The 24,143-nt window shown below is 33.6% G+C and overlaps 1 protein-coding gene across 3 annotated transcripts in view; it reads right to left on the bottom strand.

The window, feature by feature from the left end:
- LOC118183844 (uncharacterized) overlaps window positions 1-24,143 on the bottom strand; it is a 50,644-nt gene that overhangs the window by 14,169 nt on the left and 12,332 nt on the right. For 2 of the 3 annotated variants that reach the window (XM_035353458.2, XM_035353451.2), the window contains exons 2-4: window positions 16,292-16,474; window positions 12,516-12,636; window positions 2,396-2,510 (exon numbers count right to left, since the gene is read on the bottom strand). In XM_035353458.2, the coding sequence (XP_035209349.1) occupies window positions 2,396-2,510; window positions 12,516-12,636; window positions 16,292-16,442 (387 nt within the window). In that variant the 5' untranslated portion in view covers window positions 16,443-16,474. The remainder of the gene's footprint in view (window positions 1-2,395; window positions 2,511-12,515; window positions 12,637-16,291; window positions 16,475-24,143) is intronic. The other variant, XM_085818937.1, reaches the window with a different exon arrangement.

The following is a 24,143-nucleotide window of genomic DNA, read 5'->3' as shown; positions in this document are numbered from 1 at the left end:
CTTTCAGAACTGGATATTATTTTAGTTTTTCCTATGCTCTAAGAAAATTTGTAACTACTTCTTTTAGAAAATAATATTTTTAATCTGAACTAATAGAAAATTTCAAACAAGCAATTTTCTCTTGCAATTTTTATGCTTTTTATTGGTGTAAATAAGTAAAAAATACTAAAATATTTAAAAATGAATTTTCAAAAGTTTTGTTTAAAATTCTAAATTGTGCTGCTTTTTTAAAATTATAGATGAGTATTATAGCATAATTTCTATAAAGGAATTTTATTTCAATTATATTTCATAATACATCATAGTGATAAACACTTTTGACTCCTTAAAAATTTCTATACATTTAATTCTAATAATAAAATTGTATTTAACCGTAATAATTAATTTTGCTTGTATTTTATAGTAATTATTTTTTTAAATTTATTTTTGTTCTACATAAGATATTTTTATTTACTGTTAATTTAATCTATTAGCCCAAAGCGGCGGTAGCCGAGAAAGGCTGTTAGTTTCGAAGCGGCATTTTGCGCTGTTTTACTTTAAATGTCTGTCTCCCCTTGCAAATTGTTGTTACCAAATATTATCGCCCTGCATTATATGTAAAGAAATTAAATAGTGAAGAATCTGCATGAATACGTGTATGTTTCTCGCACTGTGACAAAAACGACAGTATCTACAGCCATCAAATTTTGAATAATGTAATCCTCCACCCGAACATGGGCATCTGGACGGCCGAATTTCGAATGTGTTTTAATCTATTTCATATTTTGTAAAATTTTAACGAATTTTTGATTAACAAACTCAATAGAGCGAGCACTGTACGGAAAATAACAGTTTTATCTCCAGTGCGGAAATTCTAAAGATATGCTGTTTTCAAATGTATGTGGTTTACGGGCGAAGAACATGATATTCAATAAATATAGGTAACACATAAAACTTTAAAAAAAGGTTCCTTTTGGGCGTAATATAAAATCTGAGTGCTTTTAGATTTTATTTTATCTTTTTTCTTTCCCTTCATTGCGCTCATAAAATGTTATGCTCCAAAATTTATGAATTATTAAAATAACTAATTCACTTTAATGTTAATAATTTAATGATCATATAATCAAATAAATATGATCGTTTCGTAATGTTATTATAGTTTGGAAAATCACTGCCTGAAAATGTTCATTAAATTAAAAAAGAAAAATTATCAGATCTTGTTTAATTTTACCTTATTTATTTCAAAGCATCACGTACTATCGATCTTATTTAATTTTACTTTATTTTTACGCAAAATTCAGTTCATAAATTTTGAGCTTAAAGTTTTTACCGTTTTACCAAAGTAAAGATGTTTGTACAAGAATTACGCGTGAAAAAAATGTGCGAAATGCAGTAAAAAGTGCTTTAATGATATATATTAAATCCTATTTGAAAAACACTATGGCTTTCATAATCTCATCACTATACAACGTATCACAATTAATAATTAAAAAGAGTTATGTGATAAAAACGCCGTTATAGTTTCAGTTCATGATATAGTTTCAGTGTTAATGTAAACCAGATCGTCCCTTCTCTTTCTTGCGGACATGTCGGTGACACGCGCCCCGCCCACTAGGTTAGTCTATCTCTTATAAGGTCCATGGCTTCATTTTTGTGATGTCACGCCTAATCCATCTATTCTAATCTCCTTGTTTAAAACAGTTATTTGCAATCCTTGTGATTTTTCTATGCACTAAGTAGAAAATAATTTTTGAAAGCTAACCTGTAGACAACAGCAATTAGAATGTAAACTAAACCAACCAAAAGTTCATTTATGACAGCGGGCCATAATAAGTCGTGACGTCATTCCATGACGTTTCATGGTTTCATTTTCAATGCATGAGGCATACGGAGGAGGCTTACTTCGTTTATCCTAACCTCCTTGAGTGATAAGAGCAAAAAAGTGAGGTGCATAAGGTGAGGAGTTAACAGAATCTCTGTTGCTAAAATTAGTAAAAGAACATTACAAGAAAACACAGAATTCGTAAAGCTACTGGTCAGGATAATATAAAATATCTGACTCTAAAAAATATGCCACTAAAAGTTTACGTGAATTAACATCAACAACAAACAATTTAATATTGCATTTAATAATTTTACATATTTTACAAAATGCGATATAACTGCACGTTGCTTAAGTCATTCTTACAACTGTAAAATTCACCAAAATCTTAAAACCAACCTTCATACATATATCAAAAGAAGCACTCAGTGACTTTTACAGCAGATGGTTCTTTAATTCTAAAATTCTTAGTGTAATTAAAAACTTTAAATTAAAAAAATAGTTACGTAAATGCATATAATTTATATGAAAGCTTTTACTTAAAACTGCCCTTAAACTTGACAGTAGTAAATCTTTAAGAAAACAATTACTTACAATGTTCTGATGCGTCAGTAAGACAATTAGAATGTCATCATCACATTTTCCTAGATTCCATCTCTTTCGCAACATTTCTGCAACAGCCCGCCCAGTCTGATAGCGCATCAGAGTCCTATGAAAATTTATAATCATTAAAGATTAGTAAACATACATCTATAGCCATATTATGTTCTGTAAATGGAGCTATGTACGCACAATAATGGTTCACATATATTTATTGTATAAGAAGGCCAGCTGATAATGAAAACTGAATTGCAGCTACGCGCAACAATACTCGTAATAACAGTGGCGCATGGAGGGAGTTTGATCGATGCCGTCGTCTTGCATAAAGGTAGCAGTACCTTTTCTAATGTGCTGCTGTTCAGAAGACCCAAAAGTGCTCGGAAACTTTAATTTATACTATTAAGAATGTAACCTTCATTAAGATGCCGGATGCCTATATGAAAATTTAAGTGAATCGTCGCTCGCCGACTTGAATAAAGGTACAGGCATCTTATTTGCTATTTGACTGCTATCAGTCAAAACACAGTGGGTGCCAGCATCGTTATGAAGTTCAGTTACCGTTATGAAGTGCATCGTTATGAAGTATACCATGAAGAATGTAACTGTCATCAAAATGCCGGACGCCTCAGTGAAGATGTAAATGAATCGTTGCCAACTTGAATAAAGGTACCGACAAATTGTTTGCTAATTGACCGCTGAGAGCGAAAACATAAATCGAGTTTATGCCAAGAAGAATGTAACTGTTGCATCAGGTTCTTCTATTTACAATAAAATTAATGTAAAATTCCTTACCTGCTGCATCTTCAGTGTTCTCGACGCCAGGCTTCTAATAATCACGTTTTACAGTAAGAGTTTCTATTACAATTAGCAGGCCATCTTGTCTTTTAATTATTTATTGGAATAAAAAGCTAATATACACTATTTACAAGGTAGGTGACAATTATTTTAAAACAGTACATTTTTAGTTCTGAGTCTTTACGCTCCTCAGAGCGGTTCCAATCTCGACTAGTTCTCGGAACTTAATTACAGCAAAAGTAAAGGAAGAGATGCCCGCCACCTAGTGGCAAGAATGTGACATCCTCCCACCTTTTGATTTTACCTCGATAAAATGGGAAAATCAAAACAAAATTTATCAATAATCAAACAAAAATTCAAGTACAACTTTCACAAATATGAAAAGTAACTAATGCTCTAAAATTAATACTTACAAAGAAGGATTACACATCTAAACATTTTCTGCATTACATTCATACCATATCAAGATAACATGTTCCAATTGACTACTGTTAGGACAATTAAATTTCTAAAATACTGAAAAGAAACAAAAATTAGTATAGCAATTTAAAAATATGTAACAGGGTTTACAGTTTTACGTCCATATCTAGTTTGATAGTTCATATCACTGTCACACTTATCGGCAGAGTTTTTTCTGTTCATGGTGAAGTCACTAAACAAGTTAGGTCTATCAAGTTCGAGAGGATAAATACGTTTCACAGGTCTTAGGAGTTCACCCGTTGCAGTTTTCACTTTGACAACACGTACTTCGTTGTCTTTCCCAGGATATAGTTCTACAACACGAACTATTGGCCAATCTATTCTCTTCTTGTTGTCGCTGCCGACAAACACCAAGTCATTTTTGTTGATAGTCCGAGTAGATCGTTTACATGGTTTTTGCACTAGGATAGCTAAATATTCATCACGAAATCTTTTGCGAAAATGTTCTCTTAAGTTCTGCAAGAACTTGTATCTTTTTGTCAGATTGATGGTATCCAGGTAGTCTAAGTCTGGTACTCCGACGTCGTGCACATCTTGTAGAAACATTGAAGGAGTTAGTGCCGTAAGATCATTTGGATCTTCTGAAAGGTACGTAAGGGGTCTTGAGTTGATTACTGATTCGATATCACAAAGTATAGTCAACATTTCCTCATAAGAGACACAGGACTTGCCGAGAACATTTCTCAACATCTTCTTCACTGTTTGTACCAACCTCTCCCACCAACGGATTAAACTTCCACTGTATTCTCATACTAGTTGAATTACATTCTATTTCTTTCCAATCTATCGATCTTAAAAGATTTTCAGTTCCAACGAAATTAGTGCCATTGTCGCTGTAAATAATACTTGGACGACCTCTTCTGGCAATAAATCTCCTTAATCCCAAGATGAACGCATTTGTTGATAAACTTTCTATCAGTTCAAGATGTATCGCGCGATAGACCGCGCAAGTAAAGAGCAAGATCCATGCCTTTTTTCCTTTTCGTAAATAAAGAGGACCGGCTACATCGACTCCGGTCACTTCAAACACCAGAGCATCTCTAACTCGATCTTCAGGAAGAGGTGCTGGAACAGTCTCTATATTCTTTGCGCTATATCTTCTACAGCGAACACACTTCATAAGAACTTTACGTACTGTTTTTCTTCCTCTCAGGACCCAGAATTTCTGTCGAATATTGGCTAGTACGAATTGCACACCAGCGTGGGATAGTCGCAAATGGTAATCTAAAATTAACCTATGAACTAAGTCATGATTTGAGGGCAATACAATTGGACAGAGAAAATTTTCTTCTTCCTCTCTTCTAGTAATCTTGGTCTTTAACCGAATAAGGCCATCTGAGTCAAAAAAGGTACAAAGGTTGCTAACTTTAAGTTCTTTGCCAAATGCTTCTATCTGTATTATCTTGCATATTTTCTTTTCTACAGTTTCTATTTCAGGGACCGTGAGTTCTCCTGATTGTTTAGAATCTGGTCTTCTGCAGTTGTTGATAAATCTGCATATCCAAGCAGTTATTCTGAACATTTTATGGTAAGATGAATATTTCTCAAAAAAATGTTCTACCCTTTGCGTATTTAGTGCAGAAATGACTGATTTCCTTTTTTCTGAATTCACTATTTCCATGTCCGGTATTTTCCTTTGTCTAGGCCATTCTTCCTGATTTTTCTTCAGCCAGTCGGGGCCCTCCCACCATCTAACTGCTAAAAGTTGTTTAGCGGTGCAACCTCTTGATGGGAGGTCAGCTGGATTTTTTGTTCCAGCAATATGTTTCCACGTTTTTGGATCTGTGAGTTTTCTAATCTCCCTGACTCTGTTTTCCACAAAGACAGCCCAGACAATCTCTTCCCTTTGAATCCATGTCAAAACTGTTGTAGAATCCGTCCAAAAATGCGTTTCCACATTTTGCCATTGTAAACCATTTAAAACAGAAGAGCATAGTCTGGCACCTATCGTGGAAGCTATCAATTCCAGACGAGGGATCGTAATATATTTCACGGGAGCTACCCTTGACTTCGATGCCAACAGATGAACTTCAACTCCAGAATTCGTCACAGTTCTCAAGAAAACTGCAGCAGCATACGCATTACTACTGGCATCACAGAATGTGTGAATGCTGCAGAACTTCCTATTGTCCTTGCTGGAATGTATCCAACGTAGGAGGGATATTTCTTTTAAGAGAAAAAGGCTTTTATACCAATTCACAAAATTTTGTTTTGTACTCTCGTCGACTTCAGTATCCCAAGAAATTCCTGTTTTCCATAGGTTCTGCAACAATACTTTAGGATACAAGAGAACAGGACTCACAATACCAATAGGATCAAATATTTTGTGTGTTACAGCGAGAATTGTTCTCTTCGTTATTATACCCATTTCAAAATCTTCTAGCCAATTCAGATTCAAAGTTAAGTTATCTTTCTGAGAGTTCCATAACAGACCCAATACGGGTGAAATAGTTTCATGTTTCAAGTTATCTCCGTTATGTAACCAACCTCGAAGATTAAACTTTCCTTCATACATTATTTCTCGAGATTTTTCGATGAACTGGATCATCTCGGATTCTTTGTCAAAACTGGCAACAACGTTATCTACGTAGAAGCTACGCAAGAGTTTAGCTACCATCTCCGTATCATATGAAGAATTTTTCATGTACTTTTGTAGATGGAATTCTATAACAGCTGCCAAAAGGAAAGGACTACTCTTAACCCCAAATACTACCCTAGTATGACGAAATATTTTCGTTTTCCTTTCTTCCACATCATTCCACCAGAAAAACCGAAGCCAGTCTCTATCTTGAGGCCTTACACTGATCTGTAAGAAAGCCTTTTCAATGTCTGCTATAGCAGCAAACTTGCCTTCCCGAAATCTCAACAAAAGAGATGGAATTAGTTCTATCAAATTTGGTCCACACTCCAAACACTGATTTAGAGAAGGAGACGATTGTTTCCTCGCAGACGCATCAAACACCGGTCGAATTGGTGTTGAGCTATTTTCTTTGATCACCGGTCTATGCGGTAAATAATGTCCATAGTCAACCGCAATATTTTCTTTAACTTCTTCGATCACTCCTAAGTTACACCAGTCATTAAAAACTGCATTGTATGAAGAAAATAAATTTTGAGATAAAAGTTTCTGGGTGGTAGATTGTAGACGTTTCAACGCTAAATCCTTGTGGGTGGAGAGTGGTACATGATTCTCCGCCCACGGAAGTGCGACTTCATAACGCCCTTCTTCGTTTAGAGATACAGAATTTTCGAATTGCAATTTTGCTTGCAAATCCCTTTCCTCTCTAGCCTTTTTTGTAACTGGATCTGTTATTCCGATAACATCAAGCCTCCACAGTTCTGACAGCGTGGCATCAGAAATATGTAAAGATAACGAAAGCGTGGAAAAGGAATTTTCTATTTCGTAATTGTCAGTGTTCGCTTTCCCCATGACTGTCCACCCAAGTCTTGTGCTTACAGCAACTAATCTTCCCCAAGGAAGAACTTCGATTTTACCTGTAAATAAATTTGCAGCAACATCTGCCCCTAACAACAAATGAATCTCTTGGGGATTCTCCTGAAATAATCTGCAATTTTCAAAAACATCACTGACGTAAATTCCTCTTCTTCTAAGTTCCCTAATCCAGTGTATATTTTTGATTTTAGGGATCGAAGAACATATTTTTCTTTCATCCAATACATTGATTTCGCAATTATACCGTTTATCTACGCTACCCAATTTTATTCTATAACGTTTATGTTTTTCTGAAACTTCTATGCCACCGAAAAGTCCGTGGGTTACACTTTGTTCACCTAAGCTTCTTAATTGTAACCTTTCTGCTGCATACCTGCTTATGTATGAGTTTTGACTTCCGGTGTCAATTATCGCTCGAACAAATTGGTTATTCCCTCTTCCATATATGCGAACAATTAAAGTTTGCAAATATACTTCTGAACATCCTGCTTGATTTGAAAGTACTTTATTTTCTATCTGTTTGTCTTTTTTAATTTCCGAAACTTCGACAGAAGGATTTTGTTTATTACACATAATAGTTGCATGTTGTTTTTTACAAATAGAACAAGTTATTTTTGTTCTGCAGTTTTGAGCCAAATGGTGTAATTTTAGGCATTTATAGCAAGCACATTTTCTTTTTAAAATGTCCCTTTTTTCTTGTAATGATAAGCCGGAAACGAAACTACAGTCATGAATCTTGTGGAATTGATTACAGAATACGCAGTTCATATCTTCCTCCCTGCATTCAGATTTTGTAAACAAATCTGTAGCGGTCGGAATCTTTGGTTTATTATGTCTATTTGAGAAACCATATGCGCTTTTCGTTGCAGGGGGGAAAGAAGACTGTCGCCGATCGTATACTTTTTGCTGTTGCGAAACCGTTGACCTTGTGCGTTCGCGGGATGAAAGTTCTGCGTGTAAAAATGACATTAAATCTTTTATGTTATAATCTGTGCCAACATTTTGTGTTCTATGAAATTCAAGCGTTAATTCTGAAGGCAATAACTTCAAAATCATCGGACACAGCAAAGCGCTGTAAGATTCCGATACAACATCTAACGCTTCGAGACATCTAATCTGTGTTTGTACTTTATCATACAGGTTACGAAATGTTTTTATGTCATTCGCATTTTTTAATGATTCAATATTCAGCAAATTATTCATGTGCGCATTAATAAGAGTGTCTCTCCTTCCAAAACGGTCGTGTAAGATTTGAATTGCTGAATCATAATGTTTTGGCGATAACGGAAATCCTTGAACGCAACTAGCAGCTGTTCCTCCTAAATATGCTTTCAGGTAATTAAATTTGTCTACTTTGTTCAATGATTCGTTATTATGTATTGAGGACTCAAAACTATTCCAAAAAGTAAGCCATTGACTACTGTTCCCATAAAATACGGGAATCGAAAGTTTTGGTAATTTAACATTAGGTGTATCTTTTATATTTTGCTGTGTGTTCGGTGCATTTAAGTCATGATTAAGTTCCTTAATCCGTTTCTTAAGCCTGAATTTCCATAACGTTATCTTCTCGCGATATTGTTCTGTAATTTCGAATTCATCTACACTCAGAATTGGTTGAACTTCCACATCGGCATTAGATAGCGTTTCGGTTTTAGCATTAAGCTGTTCTAACAATTCTTCGAGCTCATTAATACTACATTCAGATTTATTTAATTCACTTTCGATTTTCTTAAATAGTTTTGTAACGGCAGTTCTTAAGATACTTCTTTTCTTTTTTAATTTATCTACTTCAGCCATTATCTTTCTTAGATTCAAGCACTTACACAAAAAATATACGTCTCATGAAAAACAAATATTTAACTCTTACTTAGAAAACAAAATTATTCTTCTGCTGAATACTTCAAGATCAGCTTTTGAATTCACTTTATTAGAACTTTTCAAAAAACCTCGAGTCCCTGTTCGGGCGCCATAAAAATGTTGCATCAGGTTCTTCTATTTACAATAAAATTAATGTAAAATTCCTTACCTGCTGCATCTTCAGTGTTCTCGACGCCAGGCTTCTAATAATCACGTTTTCCAGTAAGAGTTTCTATTACAATTAGCAGGCCATCTTGTCTTTTAATTATTTATTGGAATAAAAAGCTAATATACACTATTTACAAGGTAGGTGATAATTATTTTAAAACAGTACATTTTTAGTTCTGAGTCTTTACGCTCCTCAGAGCGGTTCCAATCTCGACTAGTTCTCGGAACTTAATTACAGCAAAAGTAAAGGAAGAGATGCCCGCCACCTAGTGGCAAGAATGTGACAGTAACCTTCATAGAGATGCCAGACGCCCATTTTCCAACAGCGACTGGTGATCTTCTCATAAATGAGCTCAAATATCCGTACATTTGTAATTTTAATGATAAACGCCCCAAAAATTCGGTAATAAGAAGAAATGCTTGCATCAGCACAGCTGAAGAGATTGGAGCTACAGGTGAGTGGCATAAAATGTTTCTGCATTTTTAATTTATTTAACTTATTTTTAATTAATTTAATGCATATTATGTTGTGAAATAAATTACTTTAAAATTCCCTCTATTTTAACTTCTTAAGCTAAGTCTTAAAATATATTGAACCTTTAAATAAACTTATAAAGCACGATTAGTTGTATTTCCGTCAAAAATTTAAAAATATTATATTTTCCTCTCATACTACAGCTTCAGCGCCGGCTTTAGCAATTTTCCTAGGTGGGGCAAAAACTTAAAACTGCCGCCCTCACCCATCTTCCTTTAAGTTTCTCTAGCAAATTTTAATTTTTTTTAATTAAACATAGAAATAGGTAGTTTTCGAGATAAAATGTAAAATCCGTTTTATAGTAAGAAATTCTTTATATGCCATTTTTGTTCTAAAAGAAATATACATAACAAATGGTTTAGTTTCTTTACTTATGGCAAAGCATAAAAGAACTACCTGTCTAAGAGGGGAGATGTCTTCTCTGAGGTCTTTCTAAGAGTAATTGGCTCATATGCAAGTTACACGGAACGGAGGGAACACACATGCAGGCAACTAATTCGCTTGATTCTGGCCCCGACCGAATTACCAGTGTTCAGACTTTACCTCTCAGCTGCTGGTGGCCGAACATATATACCAAAAATTACATAATTAAAAACCCATGTGAACCCTCTTAATGCAGTTGCTTCTCCGTTGCGCTGAAATAATCAAATTTCCATTTACCCTGAATTTTTTTCAATATTTGCAACAATACCTACTCATACTAATAAATGATACTAATAGAAAACGATTCAGTACTAAATACTAAAATAGTTCAGCACAACATAAAAATGGGAATCACAAATTACTAAATAATACAAAATTTAATTTAAACAAATATAAGCAAACTACAAATCAAGATTGAATAATTTTGTACCAATTGCTCGATACTAACAGTAACCTACCACGTTAAATATTCATTTCACAATAACGTCTTCATGTAACCTACTCAAGAACTCTACTAACGTTCGCACAAAGCCCGATAACATAATAAATATTTACATATTCACGCAAAAGACTATTTTTGTACTGTAATTATCAAATTTACATTCTCTGAAATACGCAGTTTTGCAATATTTGCAACAATAACTAACCAGATCATGGAGGTAAGAAAGAAAGGAGGGGCCAACCCCGCACTACGAGTGAAGCACTGCTACGAGGGCTTCGTTCTCCAGATGGAGTGTTTTTGTTTACATTTAGAACCTCTTTTGACAGCGCTTTGATAGTATTTCGAAATACGACACTTCCATACAAATCGAAAAACAAGACACTTCCGCATAAAAGAAACATTCATTGTGTGATGGATAATAGCAATTTGTGTAGTTATGCTTATTCAAAATGTTATGCTTAAAGAAGACTTTAGCAAAAATGTAATTCTTAAAGAATGAAAAATACCTTATAGTACCTTTCAAATTATATACATCTTTCGATACCCTTGATAGAGTATTTACTACTTTTATTTTATCTTCCAAACGCCAAAATGTTTTCAATAAGATAATTTTTTTTGTCATCCACATATAACTGTAACATGTAATTAAAAAAAAATAGAGGAGAGGCTTTTTAGTTGCTCATTTTAAATTCATCATTTTATTTTTATATAACTCAAAAATGTTTTAAAATTTCTATGTTTTAAAATTAGAAATTAATGACCTTGTAGAGACATTAGGTTGATTGGAAGCAGGAGAGATGAAAACTTAGCAATGCCTTCGCTGGGAATCGAACCGAGGACCTCTGGAATACGCGCCCAGCGTGCAGACCACCACACCACGAAGGCATACCAAAAAGGTGGGAGAAATGCCTTATATACTCCCCCTTTTAAAGGGCGAGTTCTTTTTGGGGGGCAATTGCCAAATCCTAGGTGTGGAGAATCATCAACCACCATCCTTTTAGTTCGGGCATAACTGTAGAGATATTAAGTTGACTGGAAGCGGGAGTGATGAAAAATTAACAACGCCTTTGCCGGGAATCGAACCGCGGCCGTCTGGAATACGCGCCCAGCGTGTGCAGACCACCACACCACGAAGACATTCCAAAAAGGCGGGAGAAATTTCTTTTAACCTAAAACTGCAATAGTATATTACAGTACACGTGAAAATATTGACAGTTTCACTCACGCGTGTGTTGGATTTGCGCAATACATATGGGGTCCCACAAAATTTTTGTAAATATTATGGAGTCCTGGTGGGTCGCGAGAAAATCTTAGTGATAAAAAAGGGTCGCGACTGAAAAAAGTTTAAGAAACCCTGGTCTACCCCATCGCTGGACTGGCCATTCTGCGTCAAACGATATGCGATTTCTGGCCAATAAGATGCTCAGATCTAAACCCTTGTAGATTTTTCCTATGGTGTTTTATTAAAGACAAAAGTTTCGTACCTCCAATTCCCCGGGACTTATAGCAACTGAAGCAGCGGATAACTGAAATACTCGAATCATTAACAAAGGATATTCTATCACGAGTGTAATAGGAACTAGAATACCGTATAGATATACTAGGCTATGCTACCGGACGGGCACACGTAAAACATATAAAAAAACTTGAATAACTATAGTTTTACTGTAAATTTGATTTATCAAATTAAAGAAATTATAGCTTTCACAGATTTGTCCCATTCAATACGAAACACTTTGTATTTTGCAAGATTAGCGAATCCGTAATTTAAAAATGCCAGAATATGAACATTTGCATAGTTTAAAATGTTTTTGTAACATATAAGTCTGCGACCAATGATTGCGAAAATAAAGGGTGCTTTAAGCACTTTTATGAACATGATGTATAGGAGTATTAAATTAAGCTTTGGAAAACGTTATAATTTACTATGGAGCAGAAAAATTAGAATTTAATCACTTACTCTTCAGTGATATTAGATCTGATAAATATTCCGATGGAGACACCTGCATTGCTTGGGCAAGAAGGGCATAAACAAGTTGTTGACCGACGAAACATATTTGCCAGTTCATCCAACCTTTCAACTGTGGATATAAATAAATATCTGTATAAAACTAGGGAAAATTGAGAGAAAGTTTACATGAAAAACGTTTGAACCTGTACTTTGTGAAAAAATTTGAACATTTACTTTGTGGAACTATTTTCGTCAAGACAATTTACAAAATTTTCATTTGACATAATGTGCAATTGTTTTAAAAGAAAATAGTGCTTAAAATTATTATTGAATTCAAAATTCTACGATTTTCAGTGAAATGTCAAATTCAGTAAAAATTTTACGACTTATAATTTTTCTAATTGTTTGAAAGTTATTTTTATGTTTCGTATTTTCAAAATTATATCCCTCGTATTTTGCTGCTCTAATGCTTTATTTTTCTGTCACCCTGTTATCCCAATCTCTCTTTTGAAGGGGGATATTTAAAATATAACAAAATACAATAAATTGGCGATCTCAAAATTACGGATTCTAAATTTTATGCTGTCCCTTAAATTCATTTCTTCTCCCGGATTCAAGATCTTTCTATGTTAGTTACGTAACGTTTTAATGCAGATACCTCTTGATCAATTAAATTAATTGCAAACCAAAACTTTCTCTAACTCGAATTGAAACTATTGACTCCCTCACTTCTTTGAACTGCTGCGTTCTCTTTCGCTTACGCTTCTGTGCTGGCAAGACGCAACTTTTCCACGCTGCTGCTTATTTGCCTAAGATGACGTCGTACTTTTAAAATGGAACTTATTGTATTCAACTATAATTAAGAAGTATCTTGTTCGTTCGATTTGATATGCGTAAAAAATAAAGATTGGGATTCTTCAAGCTCAGTTATGCCAAATGCGTCATTATGCTTTTCCACTCATCAGCCCTACCTTCAGCCACTACGGTCTTCTCAGCTATGATGAATATCGAAAGCTGTTAAAAGTTCCATTGTTTTTATCTACGCATTTTAAAATCATGACATAGTAGTTTGTAGACAGCACGTGTATATAACATTTGTTTTCAAACATTCATTTTGTATTGTATTTCTGTATTCTTGTTTCTACTACTTTGAAGTTTTGATGTTTTCACTGAGCTGTAATTTAATATGCGATTTACTGCCCGTGAATGGATAAAAACCACAATGTTATGATATGCTTTGCTTCCCCAATGCTCCAACCTTTCCTTTCTATTTTGTGATGTCTTGATCGCTTTTCGATCCTTTTTTGCCTCCCTTTTATCTGTCCTCTATGTTCTACGTCCATGAAAGATTTATGTGATGTGCCTATATTTCTTATTGAGCCACATACGTCGCACTTCGCGCGATATTCGCTGCATAGCCTGGTTCGTTTCAATTCAATTCAGTTGTCAGGGCCCACCAGCGGCCTAGTGGTAAATTCGTTGAACACTGGTAGTTCGGTCCGAAATTCGAATTCCGTGACCGGGCTGGTTGCATGGGCATTTTCGTAGTTTTCACTATGTGTAATGTATATACGAGCCAGTTTACCTAATAAAGTCTTTCACTAAGGCATATCTCCTCTTAGGCAGATAGCCCTCGAGCTTTGCCGCAATCACATAAACCAAAACCAGAAACGATTCAGTTCTCAGTCTAGTTTAGCACTGATTCGAATTGAGTTTAGCTCAGAATATTGAGAGATCACTCTACGAGCTTACGCACTGAGGTTTGTGTACAGTCTTGTGTTTAACATTTAGTTTGAAGTAGTAGCTATTGATTGTGCTCTGTCATACTAAGAAGAACTGCACGAGTACTTTTATGAAAAGTTCCACAACTGCAAAGTGTCTCTTTTCAGCAAATAAATTTTATCAAGCTATGATCGGTTATGTGTGCATTGAATCCCTTACAAACCCTTCTCTTCATCATCTTCATCATCCGAACAGAAACCTATACTGTCCTGTATAAACACTTAAGTCGGCCGTTAGTCTCAATGGTAAGGATGATGTTAACTATCCCGGGTTATGTTCTGTTTAGGACATGAAAATAAAATAGAAGATCTGGAGCGGCTGAACTACATACCTATTCTAAAATGTATATTTTGTAGCATTTGTTATATTTGCTATCATACAACTATTATAATTATTATTATTTAAATGTACCAGATAAATGCGAATTATTTATCAATTTAATATTTCTTAAAGGAAAACTGAAGTGATGACACTTTATTTCAGATTTAATTTTGGCAACGGTAAAAATGTTAGTTATTTTAGAATTACTTTAATGTCTGTGTGAGTAGGTAACCGCTCAAAAGCGAAAGTAAGAAAAAGTTCCATTATTTTGAGAGATGTGTTCTAATAACAAACTATTTTATGTCAAGCACTGTTTCTCATTTTTATTAAGAAGCTTAGTGTCGTCAGTAACAGATCGGTCATCTACTGTAACTGTGGTCCTCTTATAATAGAACATCTCCACAATACTCTTTCATCTCCTCAATACATCTTCTGTTTAAAACTCTAAAGCTAGTACTAAAGCTAGTACTGTTTAAAACTCTAAAGCTAGTACTGGAGGTCTATAAATCATTGCAATGTTCACATTAAACCACTGAATTCAAGTACAGAAACTACAAGCTTTTAAACAGGCCTTCGTTGGTTTAATTTCTTTCCTTAATGTAAGAAAAGCAATGTATTAATCGAGTTCCTCCATTTCTATGGTCTGTTACTTTAAGACAGGCACTTCAAGGGCATATCGGCCCTCCCCTCATTTACGATCGTAACGTGTGCGCTCTTCACCACGCAAATGCATCAAGGCAATTTTAGCTAATGAAAAGATTCAACCCTTTCCCCCGCAGCAGTCGTTGCTATCGTTACGATATATCTGTGGAAAAAATTACCTTGAAATGTCTATTCTGAAATAACAGAGTATAGCAGGGGTTCTCACCCAATACCGACTTCCTCCTAGAAGGAATTTCATAGTTTCATGGGGGTATACGGTCTTTTATGCACCTGTTAAGCATTCAGTTTTAGCTTATGAATATAAAAAAAACTACTTTTATTCAAGTTTTGGTATTTATCAACATGTCGATTCTTTTTGTTGTATAATTTGTAAGCCCATTAAAAATAATCTAAATTTAAATAAATAAATATGTATTTTTTGAGTTTCGGAAGGGAGGAGAGAAGGATAGTCTAACAATGGTGAAAGGTGATTATCCCACCAACGGGCCACGCAGCGCGAATTTAGCGCCACTTATGTACTATGATCATGTCCTTTATAAGAATTCCGCAGCAACCATATTGCGACTACTGCCGAATTTTCCACCAACGATCGCCGCGATAATACGTACGTACTTTTTTAAAGTACAACGTATTACCCTATCGACTGTTAGTACTACAATACTAACGTACTTTAAAAAGTACTTACGTATTACTTTTTTTTGCCTAAGTTGCTTTATTTTACACATCTTTTAAATCATATATTTTTACATTATTTGAACGACGGTTTAAGACTATGTCAAATAATCTTCATTAATTCTTTGTTTTTAAATCGAAATTGTAGTAATTTTCTGCAACTGTATCTGAGATTACCATTTTATTTTTTTTTTAAAGGGCTGAGGAAGCATTTTAAAGACCTTGCTCCCTATGAACTTATTTAAATAAGAACAAACGAACTAAATTAAATAAAAACCGAATACTAGAAAACTATTTTTGATTGCCAAATCTTTATTTCTGTAAATTTAAAATATTTCAGCACTCACCGTTTCCTCGATCTAAGATGAATTCAGGGTCGCAAATGAAAGACGGCTCTGGCCTACCGCACATTCTCCATTCTATTTGAGGATTGGGAAATTCCATCTTCCCTGTAACGAATGGAAGCCATAGGCACAAGAACATCGCGATCGAAAGCATCTTGAACCACTCATCTAAAGCAAGACGCCAGGCTAAAAGTAAATAAATAATTTTTTTTGGCAAAAAGTTATTAAATTTGCAAATCTTATATTAGTAAAGGCGAAGAGGGAAAAAAAAAAAAAAAAAAAAAAAAAGATGTGCCGCGTGGACGCACTCAGCTCATCAAAGTGTATATTTACAGAGTGTTAAGTGTTGCCGTACCTTTTCCATATTCACTATAATATTTATATTTGGGATGTAAATTGATGAAAGTATCCGGATTTGCTTCGGGTATCTTCACCTGTAAAAATGATCACTGCTTGCAGTTGTAAAAAAAAAAAAAAAAAAAAAAAAAGTTCATTTGTTTTTTTCTCTCCTGGCATGTTTATTCACAAGGTTTATATAAACTGTTATAACACAGAAATACTAATTTACTATCTGAAAACGCTGACATTGATAAATATCAAAATGTGTAATATAATTATTCTTTGTTTCGAAGCAGAGGAATGGCAACAATTTGCAAAGCAATTTAAATGAAATCCCGTTTGAAGACACTTTTATTTTGGAAAACAGATAAAACGTTATTCTTATACATTTAAAATTGTGAATTTTAAGATTCCAGTAATAAAATCGATAGGGTGCCACATGATCTAAATTTATAATTTGCGTTTTGTTAACTGTTTTGAAGTTAATGTTAAGATATTAAAGAGATGAATGAGTACTTTAGTTATTATTCCTAGCTTTAGCAGTGACCTCAGTATCTTGGTTTGTATGATTCATAAAGGCGAAGAGAAAAAAAATAGCGAAGAAAAAAGATGTGTGTGGCCGGGACATGTACTACTTACAATCGGCGGTATTTAAAAAATAATAAATTACATTCAGTGAAAGACGTTTAACGCGAAAACGCTTAAGACGAAATATCGGTTAACACGAAATAATACAACGGTTCCGACAAACTGCTATAAATTTTCATGCATTTTGTTTCTCTTAACACGAAAAGATATCCTTTATGGTAATGAAAAAAATATGGAAAACACAGCCCTCGCAGGCGAGATTTAAGAGGCGTGTGAAATGAAAGAGAGGTGTTTTCACATGTTCTAACTTGGCTTTGAAATACCCTCGGAATACCTTCGGAATAGCCTGCGAACACGAGCCAGTTTTCTAAGCTACTTTCAACCACTCTTACAAACGCCACACAAGCATCTTATCAGTTGGTTTTGGAATTCGGTGACGAGCAGGGCTTAGAAGAGAAGGGCTAGCTTATAGAGCTTTTCCCCCTGAAGCAGAAAGTGAGAAGTGATGACGTAGCCATGATGACACTGAGCGCGCTAATATAATTCACAGCTTGCAAATTAGCGTTTTTGAACCAGCGTTTAAAATGAGCCGTGTGTGAAAGACAGCTATAATTTGGAAGAGGCAATGTTACTGCTTTATGCATTTTAGACTGAACCATTAAAAAAATTAATAATGCTTACTCAGTTTTAAAATAATAGATAAAATGTGCTACTCTTTTAACATAAAGTTCCGTGTTTTTTTTTTTTTTTTTTTAATTTTTATTTGCAGGTTTTTATTATTTAATGCACGTTTATTTCTAATCATTTCTTTATTTGCATGCTAACTGAGAGAATTTTTATACTGCTTCTAAGATAACTATAATAGCAGCTATTTAAATTTATTCAAAAAACAACTTTACATTGACATAGGTTTAAACATATATGACATATATGGCAACATTTCTGCTAACTTACGTTTGATTTTTTGCCTAATTGTAAATTTTACATTGTTATAATTCTCTTCCGATTCAATATAATAGATATTTTTTAAATAATTTTGTAATTTATACTTATATCTAAAAGTATATAAGATTGCTACCTTAATTTTGACAAAATAGCTTTATTCAGAGTACCTAAAACAGTTATTTAATTTTTCAAAAGTGTGAGTAAAGGAAGCAGGTCTTTTTATGCCAATTACTTTGATGTTTTATACTATTATATTTTATCTGGAATGCTAATCTAGCACAAAATCTAATCAATAATTAGTTACAAAGGTGTGTGTGTGTGTGATTATGGCAAAGCACCGAGGACTATCTGCCTAAGGGGAGGGATGCCTTCGTGGAGGACTTTCTAAGGGAAACTGGCTCGTATACACGTTACACATGGGGAAAACCACGAAAACGCCCATGCAGCCAGCCCGTTCGTGGGATTCGAACCTCGGACCGAACTACCCGTGTTCCGCGACTTTACCGCTCGGCCGCTGGTGGGCTTAGTTACAAAGGATACAATAAGAATAACTTTAACAAGTACTTAACAAAATTAGTTTGTTAAATACTTGTTATTCTTGTTGGTACTATTTTGGTACTATTCATAATACCGAAGATATTATCGATTAACTCATAGAAGATAGATGCTTTCTGATTTCCTGTGGGGTAGAGTATACCTTTTTCGGTACTTTTTGAAAATAATGTTTTCTCTGGAGCGACTTTTTGTCTCTCGTTTCCCTTGACCATTAAATAATTTGGTTTTAGTTTGTGACACAATTTGATTTCTTCTCAATCTCTATGTAAAACCTCTTTAATAATATCAAAATTTAAAACAGTTACATCTTCTAAAACAAATCCTCTATCTAAAACGCGGTTTCTCAGTAATTTGAGGCAGAGCGCGAAATGAGACCTCTGATTAAAACAAACTGCACATTTTGAAAAGAACCAATTTAGTCCAGTTTAGAGTCATAGCAAAGTTTTCAATCTATATGCATTTCGTCGAAACTGAGAACGCCTATTTTTTCTACAGAATACAAATATTCGCCTCTTTCCTCCTTTAGAGTAAGAACATTACTTTAAATTCTTGGACTACACTAAAATTTAGAAAACACTAAAAAATAAAATAAACACCATTTCTTTAATTTGATAATACTAGGTAAAGATATTCCAATTTTTTTTTCTTTCCAAAAATCATAGCTTTAAGATGACATAGCTCTTATGACGATGCAACGTGAAATATTTTCACTAGTCCACCTGATTTTATTCTTCTTTTTCAGTAATGCATTAATCTGCATCTTTATAAAAATAGGCTTTAGACATTTTTCCAAATTCTCCGATTTGTGCTCCCCCCCCCCAATTTTGCTATTTCAGATTTTAATTTCTGATTCCAATTTCTGTCTAGATGTCGTCCACCTTCTTTGTCGCTGAACAAACATTCTAAAATTTTTCTTTTCTCTATTTTTCAATACTTTAATACAATTTTCTAAGGATATTATTTTGTTCTTCAAATTATCAATGCATTCTTGTTTATCCTTAAACATTCAGGATGATCTACATTTTTATTTGTGAGTTTTATTTCAAAATCATTAAAATTTGATTTATTATTGTCATCATCAATTTCGATTTATTATTGTCATCATAATTTACTTTCGGTACAGCATTCCATTTCAACAGTTTCTTTTAGTGGCTATCCAAACAAGCGATTTTTCATATCATCTTCATAAACACTGCATAGAAAATGTTCTCTGCAGATTTTTCCGCTCTTCACATTAATAGAATCTTCTCTTTGACATTTGTGTATCCATTCTTTCGTCAAAAGCAAACTCTCATTTGGATCCTTTGGTCCCATGAAATAAAATATCTCATCCTTTCATACTTCTGTAAGTGCTACGGCACGTTACTGCAGCACAAAAAGCCATATTACGTAAACGATACTTTACAATATAGAATTTAAAATAAAAACTTAAAATAAAAACTGACTAAAATTACACATATATAAATTATTTAAATATATACATTATTAGAAAACAGATATATATATTATTAAAATTAATTTGGGATATGTAACCTCTAGAAAATCGTCTCGCAGCTCAATGAAACTAATGTTTTAAACGCGGGAAATCAGGACAGGTGGCATCACAGTGACGTCAGATTATTGCCTGTTACGTCCCCCCCCCCCCAATTAGGCTCGCGTCGGCGAGGAGTCGAACAAGGAAATGAGCTAGCCCTTCTATTTATCCCTGGTGACGAGTACATCGCAGTGTGAGTAAAAATCTGTGAGTTTGGTTCATGTGTTGCACTCTGCATGTCTCTATCTCTTCATATGTTGCACTCTGCATGGAATTCAGGGACTCCAAGAACGAATGAAAATTGTTTTCGCCATGCACGATTCTTTAAAGTATCAGATTCTTTGGGGCTAAAAGAAATGAAGAAGGATTAAATTGAAATTGAGCCGGCATTTAATGAAATGTTTGAGAAAGTTTCTGTATTACTGGACTGTCCTACTGTATTATTGGAAGAATTCGTTGCAGTAGTTGATGATAATGCGTGTATAACCCCAATTATGGCAAACAAAGATATTTTGGAGTTTGTTCAAAGCTCAAAAAATGTCATTGATGCAAATTTCCGACACGAAAATGAAATGAATAATCCAGCTCCTGTTCCCACGTCATCCGAAATGAGGAACATCATGAAAAGTTTGCGCAGTTATTTAGACGCATATTTTAATGGTGAAATGAATAACAAAATGGAATACATTGAATAATTTGTTAGCAGTTTGATGCTAAAAAAGACAATGCAAAGAAAATATCAGATTGTTTTCTAAAAACTCAAAAAATGTTTTGTTTTTTCAAAAAGCTTGAAAATTTTGTATTAATTAAGTTCTTGTGGATGTTTTTGTTTCAATGATTTTTATTAAATGCATGCATATATACATATCTATATAAATAAAATGTACTCTAATAAACTTAATTTTGTTGAATATATATATATATATATATATATATATATATATTTTCAGTATCCTTTAACACGAAATTCTTTTAACGAGAAAAAATATTTCAGTATAAGAGAGACCATTGAGCGGTGAAAAAAGTTTAGGTCTCCCTGTGCACCCGATGAGTTAGTATCAAAATTAAGCAGTCAAAAAAGTTCAGCTCTCTCCATGCGCTCGAAGAGAGTTAAGACGAGTATTAACAAATAAAAAGAAAAATATTCGAGACTGATCATCGGGGATTGAAAACAAAGCTTGAACGTTCTACAGGACACATACACATTGGTTGGTCATTTAAATTTAAAGCATTATTTGATTCATTACAGAATCGGGGGCTTAAGAGGTAAAAACTGCCACTTGCTTGGAAACTCCCTGGCATACAGAAACAGCAGAGTTAGGAATACATTAGACAAATTCATCAAGCTCAAAAACGATGAAAACTTAAAGTATTTTTGGGGGGCGGTGGGAGAGAAAAGAAAAGGCTTAGTTTGGTTTGATTTAGTTGCTTATGGTAAAGCACACTAAAGCTATCTGCCTAAAAAAAAGGGGATGCACTCGTGGAGGACGTTCTCAGAGAAACTAGCTCATACACAAATTACACTTGGGGAAAACCACGAAAACGCTCATGCAGTCAGCCCGTTCACCTGCAATCGAACCCAGGTTGGAACTAGAGATTTTACCGCTGGGCCGCTAGTGGTACAGAAGAGAAAAATACAGTACAGTGAATTTTGGAAGTTAATTGACAGAAAAGTGTAAGATTGTAAGTAGAGGAAAGGACAGTTCTGGATCAGGAGCTTTAGGGAGCGGGAGTTGAGGGAGCTCTCGAGAAGGAAGGCTGAGCCGTGGAAGGGAGGCTTATCTGAAAATGGGGACAGGGATGCGAATCAGAAAGTGGATGCGAGTAGAGTAGTTGCTACGTCACAGAAAAAGGACGTGTGCTTAGATTATTTTCTTTTTTAATTTGGTGATTTAGGCATTGAGTAGTTATATGATAATGTGTACTTATTTATATTGAATTCTTTAAAGCATATATCAAGTAGGTGTTTTAAGTGACTGATATAGTTCATTTCCTTAAACAGATATAAAATGAAATGTTTCCTTCACAGTATAACCTCTTCCGAGGATAATTATTTTCTTACTTGTATTTATCCTATGACTGAATATCTGCAAAACTGCTACATGTCATCACAGTTTAATAAAAGATTATATTTTACTGATTTATCGGAGGTGATTTCCCTTCGTTAATAAATTTTTAGCCTTTGTGTTTTTTCTTCGTATTCCAACTGTTTTACTACGTATATGATGATTATCTCCTAGTTACCCTGAACGAGGATTATTTTCGAATTTAATGATTGAGTGATCTATACACTCAGAATTTTACCTTATTTCTCAAATCTTCTGTTCACAATATCACATATACTTTCCGTAATCTTCATTACATTACTCATTTTTATTCTTAAATTCATTTTACCCAGAGTTTTTTCAGACTTGTTAGGCAATACTTTTAACTTATTCGTTATATTTTATGAGTGTAATTACTAAAACACGCATTTTCGTGTATTATATTATTCAATGTTAGATGTAATTTTTAACTTTTTTCGTTCTTTTCAACGTTAGCGATCTTCAACATATTCTGTATTTTAACTTATTTCATACATTTTCTAATCATATAGATGACTTGTATTTAATTTTAGATGTAACATTTCTAGCTTATTTTGTACATTTTAACCTCCACACTATTTAATATACTCAAATTTTTAACCACTTTATATTTTCACATATATACATGACTTTTACTTGATTTCTCTCATACATTTTAACCTCCATGATTTCCAATATAGTCCTAATTTTAACATAATTCCTGCATTTTCATATCATATACCTGACGTTTATTTAATTTTATGTGTAAATTTTAACGTTTTTAGTTTCCAACATACTCTGAGTTTTAACTAATTTGCTATATTTTCACACTACGTACATGACTTTTACTTCATTTCTCTCATACATTTTAACCTTCATAATTTCCAATATAGTCCTAATTTTAACATAATTGCTATATTTTCACATCATATACCTGACTTTTATTTAATATTAGGTGTAAATTTTAACTTCTTTTCTATATTTTAACGTTTTTAGTTTCCAACAAACTCTGAATTTTAACTAATTTGCTATACTTTTACACTATGTACATGACTTTCATTTAATTTATAGCTACTTTCATATGTTTTAAACTTTGTAATTTCAAATATACTTTACATTTTAGTTTAATTCCTATATTTTCTGACCATATATATGAATTTTGTTTAATTTTAGATGTAATTTTTAACTTGTTTCGTACATTTTAAACCTTCGTAATTTTTAAAGTACTCTAATTTTGAACTTGCTTATTATATTTTTCTACCATATACCTAACTTATTTAATTCTAGATGTAAATTTTAACTCCTTTTCTGTTTTTTTTTTATTGTTTTTAGTTTCCAACTCTTAATTTCTTATATTTATTCTTAATTTCTTATATTTTCACATGACTTTCATTTAATTTGTAACGACTTTCATACGTTTTAACACTTCTAATTTCAAACAGGCTCTTAATTTTAGCTTAATTCCTCTATTAATACTTGCCATGTATATGAGCTTTATTCAATTTTAGATATTATTTTTAACATGTTTCGTACATTTTATACCTTCGTAATTTTTAAAGTACTCTAATTTTGAACTTGTTTATTACATTTTCCTACCATACGCATGAACTTTAATTAATTTTAGATGTAATTTTCATACTTTTCTGGCACTGGTTTTTTTTTCTAGTTTCCAACATACTCTAAAGTTTAACTCTGTTTTATAATTTTTGATTGTAATTGCGCTTGTGATTTTACTATTTCAGCTAAATTAACACGCTTAAATTTCTTAAAAATAGAGATCGATTTCAATTAAGCATTTTATTTTACAACCTTTAACTGTTATTCATATCCA

This window comes from Stegodyphus dumicola, chromosome 6 (assembly GCF_044657685.1).
Source record: "Stegodyphus dumicola isolate Sdum_Otavi_A_Nest chromosome 6, ASM4465768v1".
Classification (NCBI taxonomy): domain Eukaryota; kingdom Metazoa; phylum Arthropoda; class Arachnida; order Araneae; family Eresidae; genus Stegodyphus; species Stegodyphus dumicola.
This window is presented reverse-complemented; position numbering and strand designations above follow the sequence as displayed.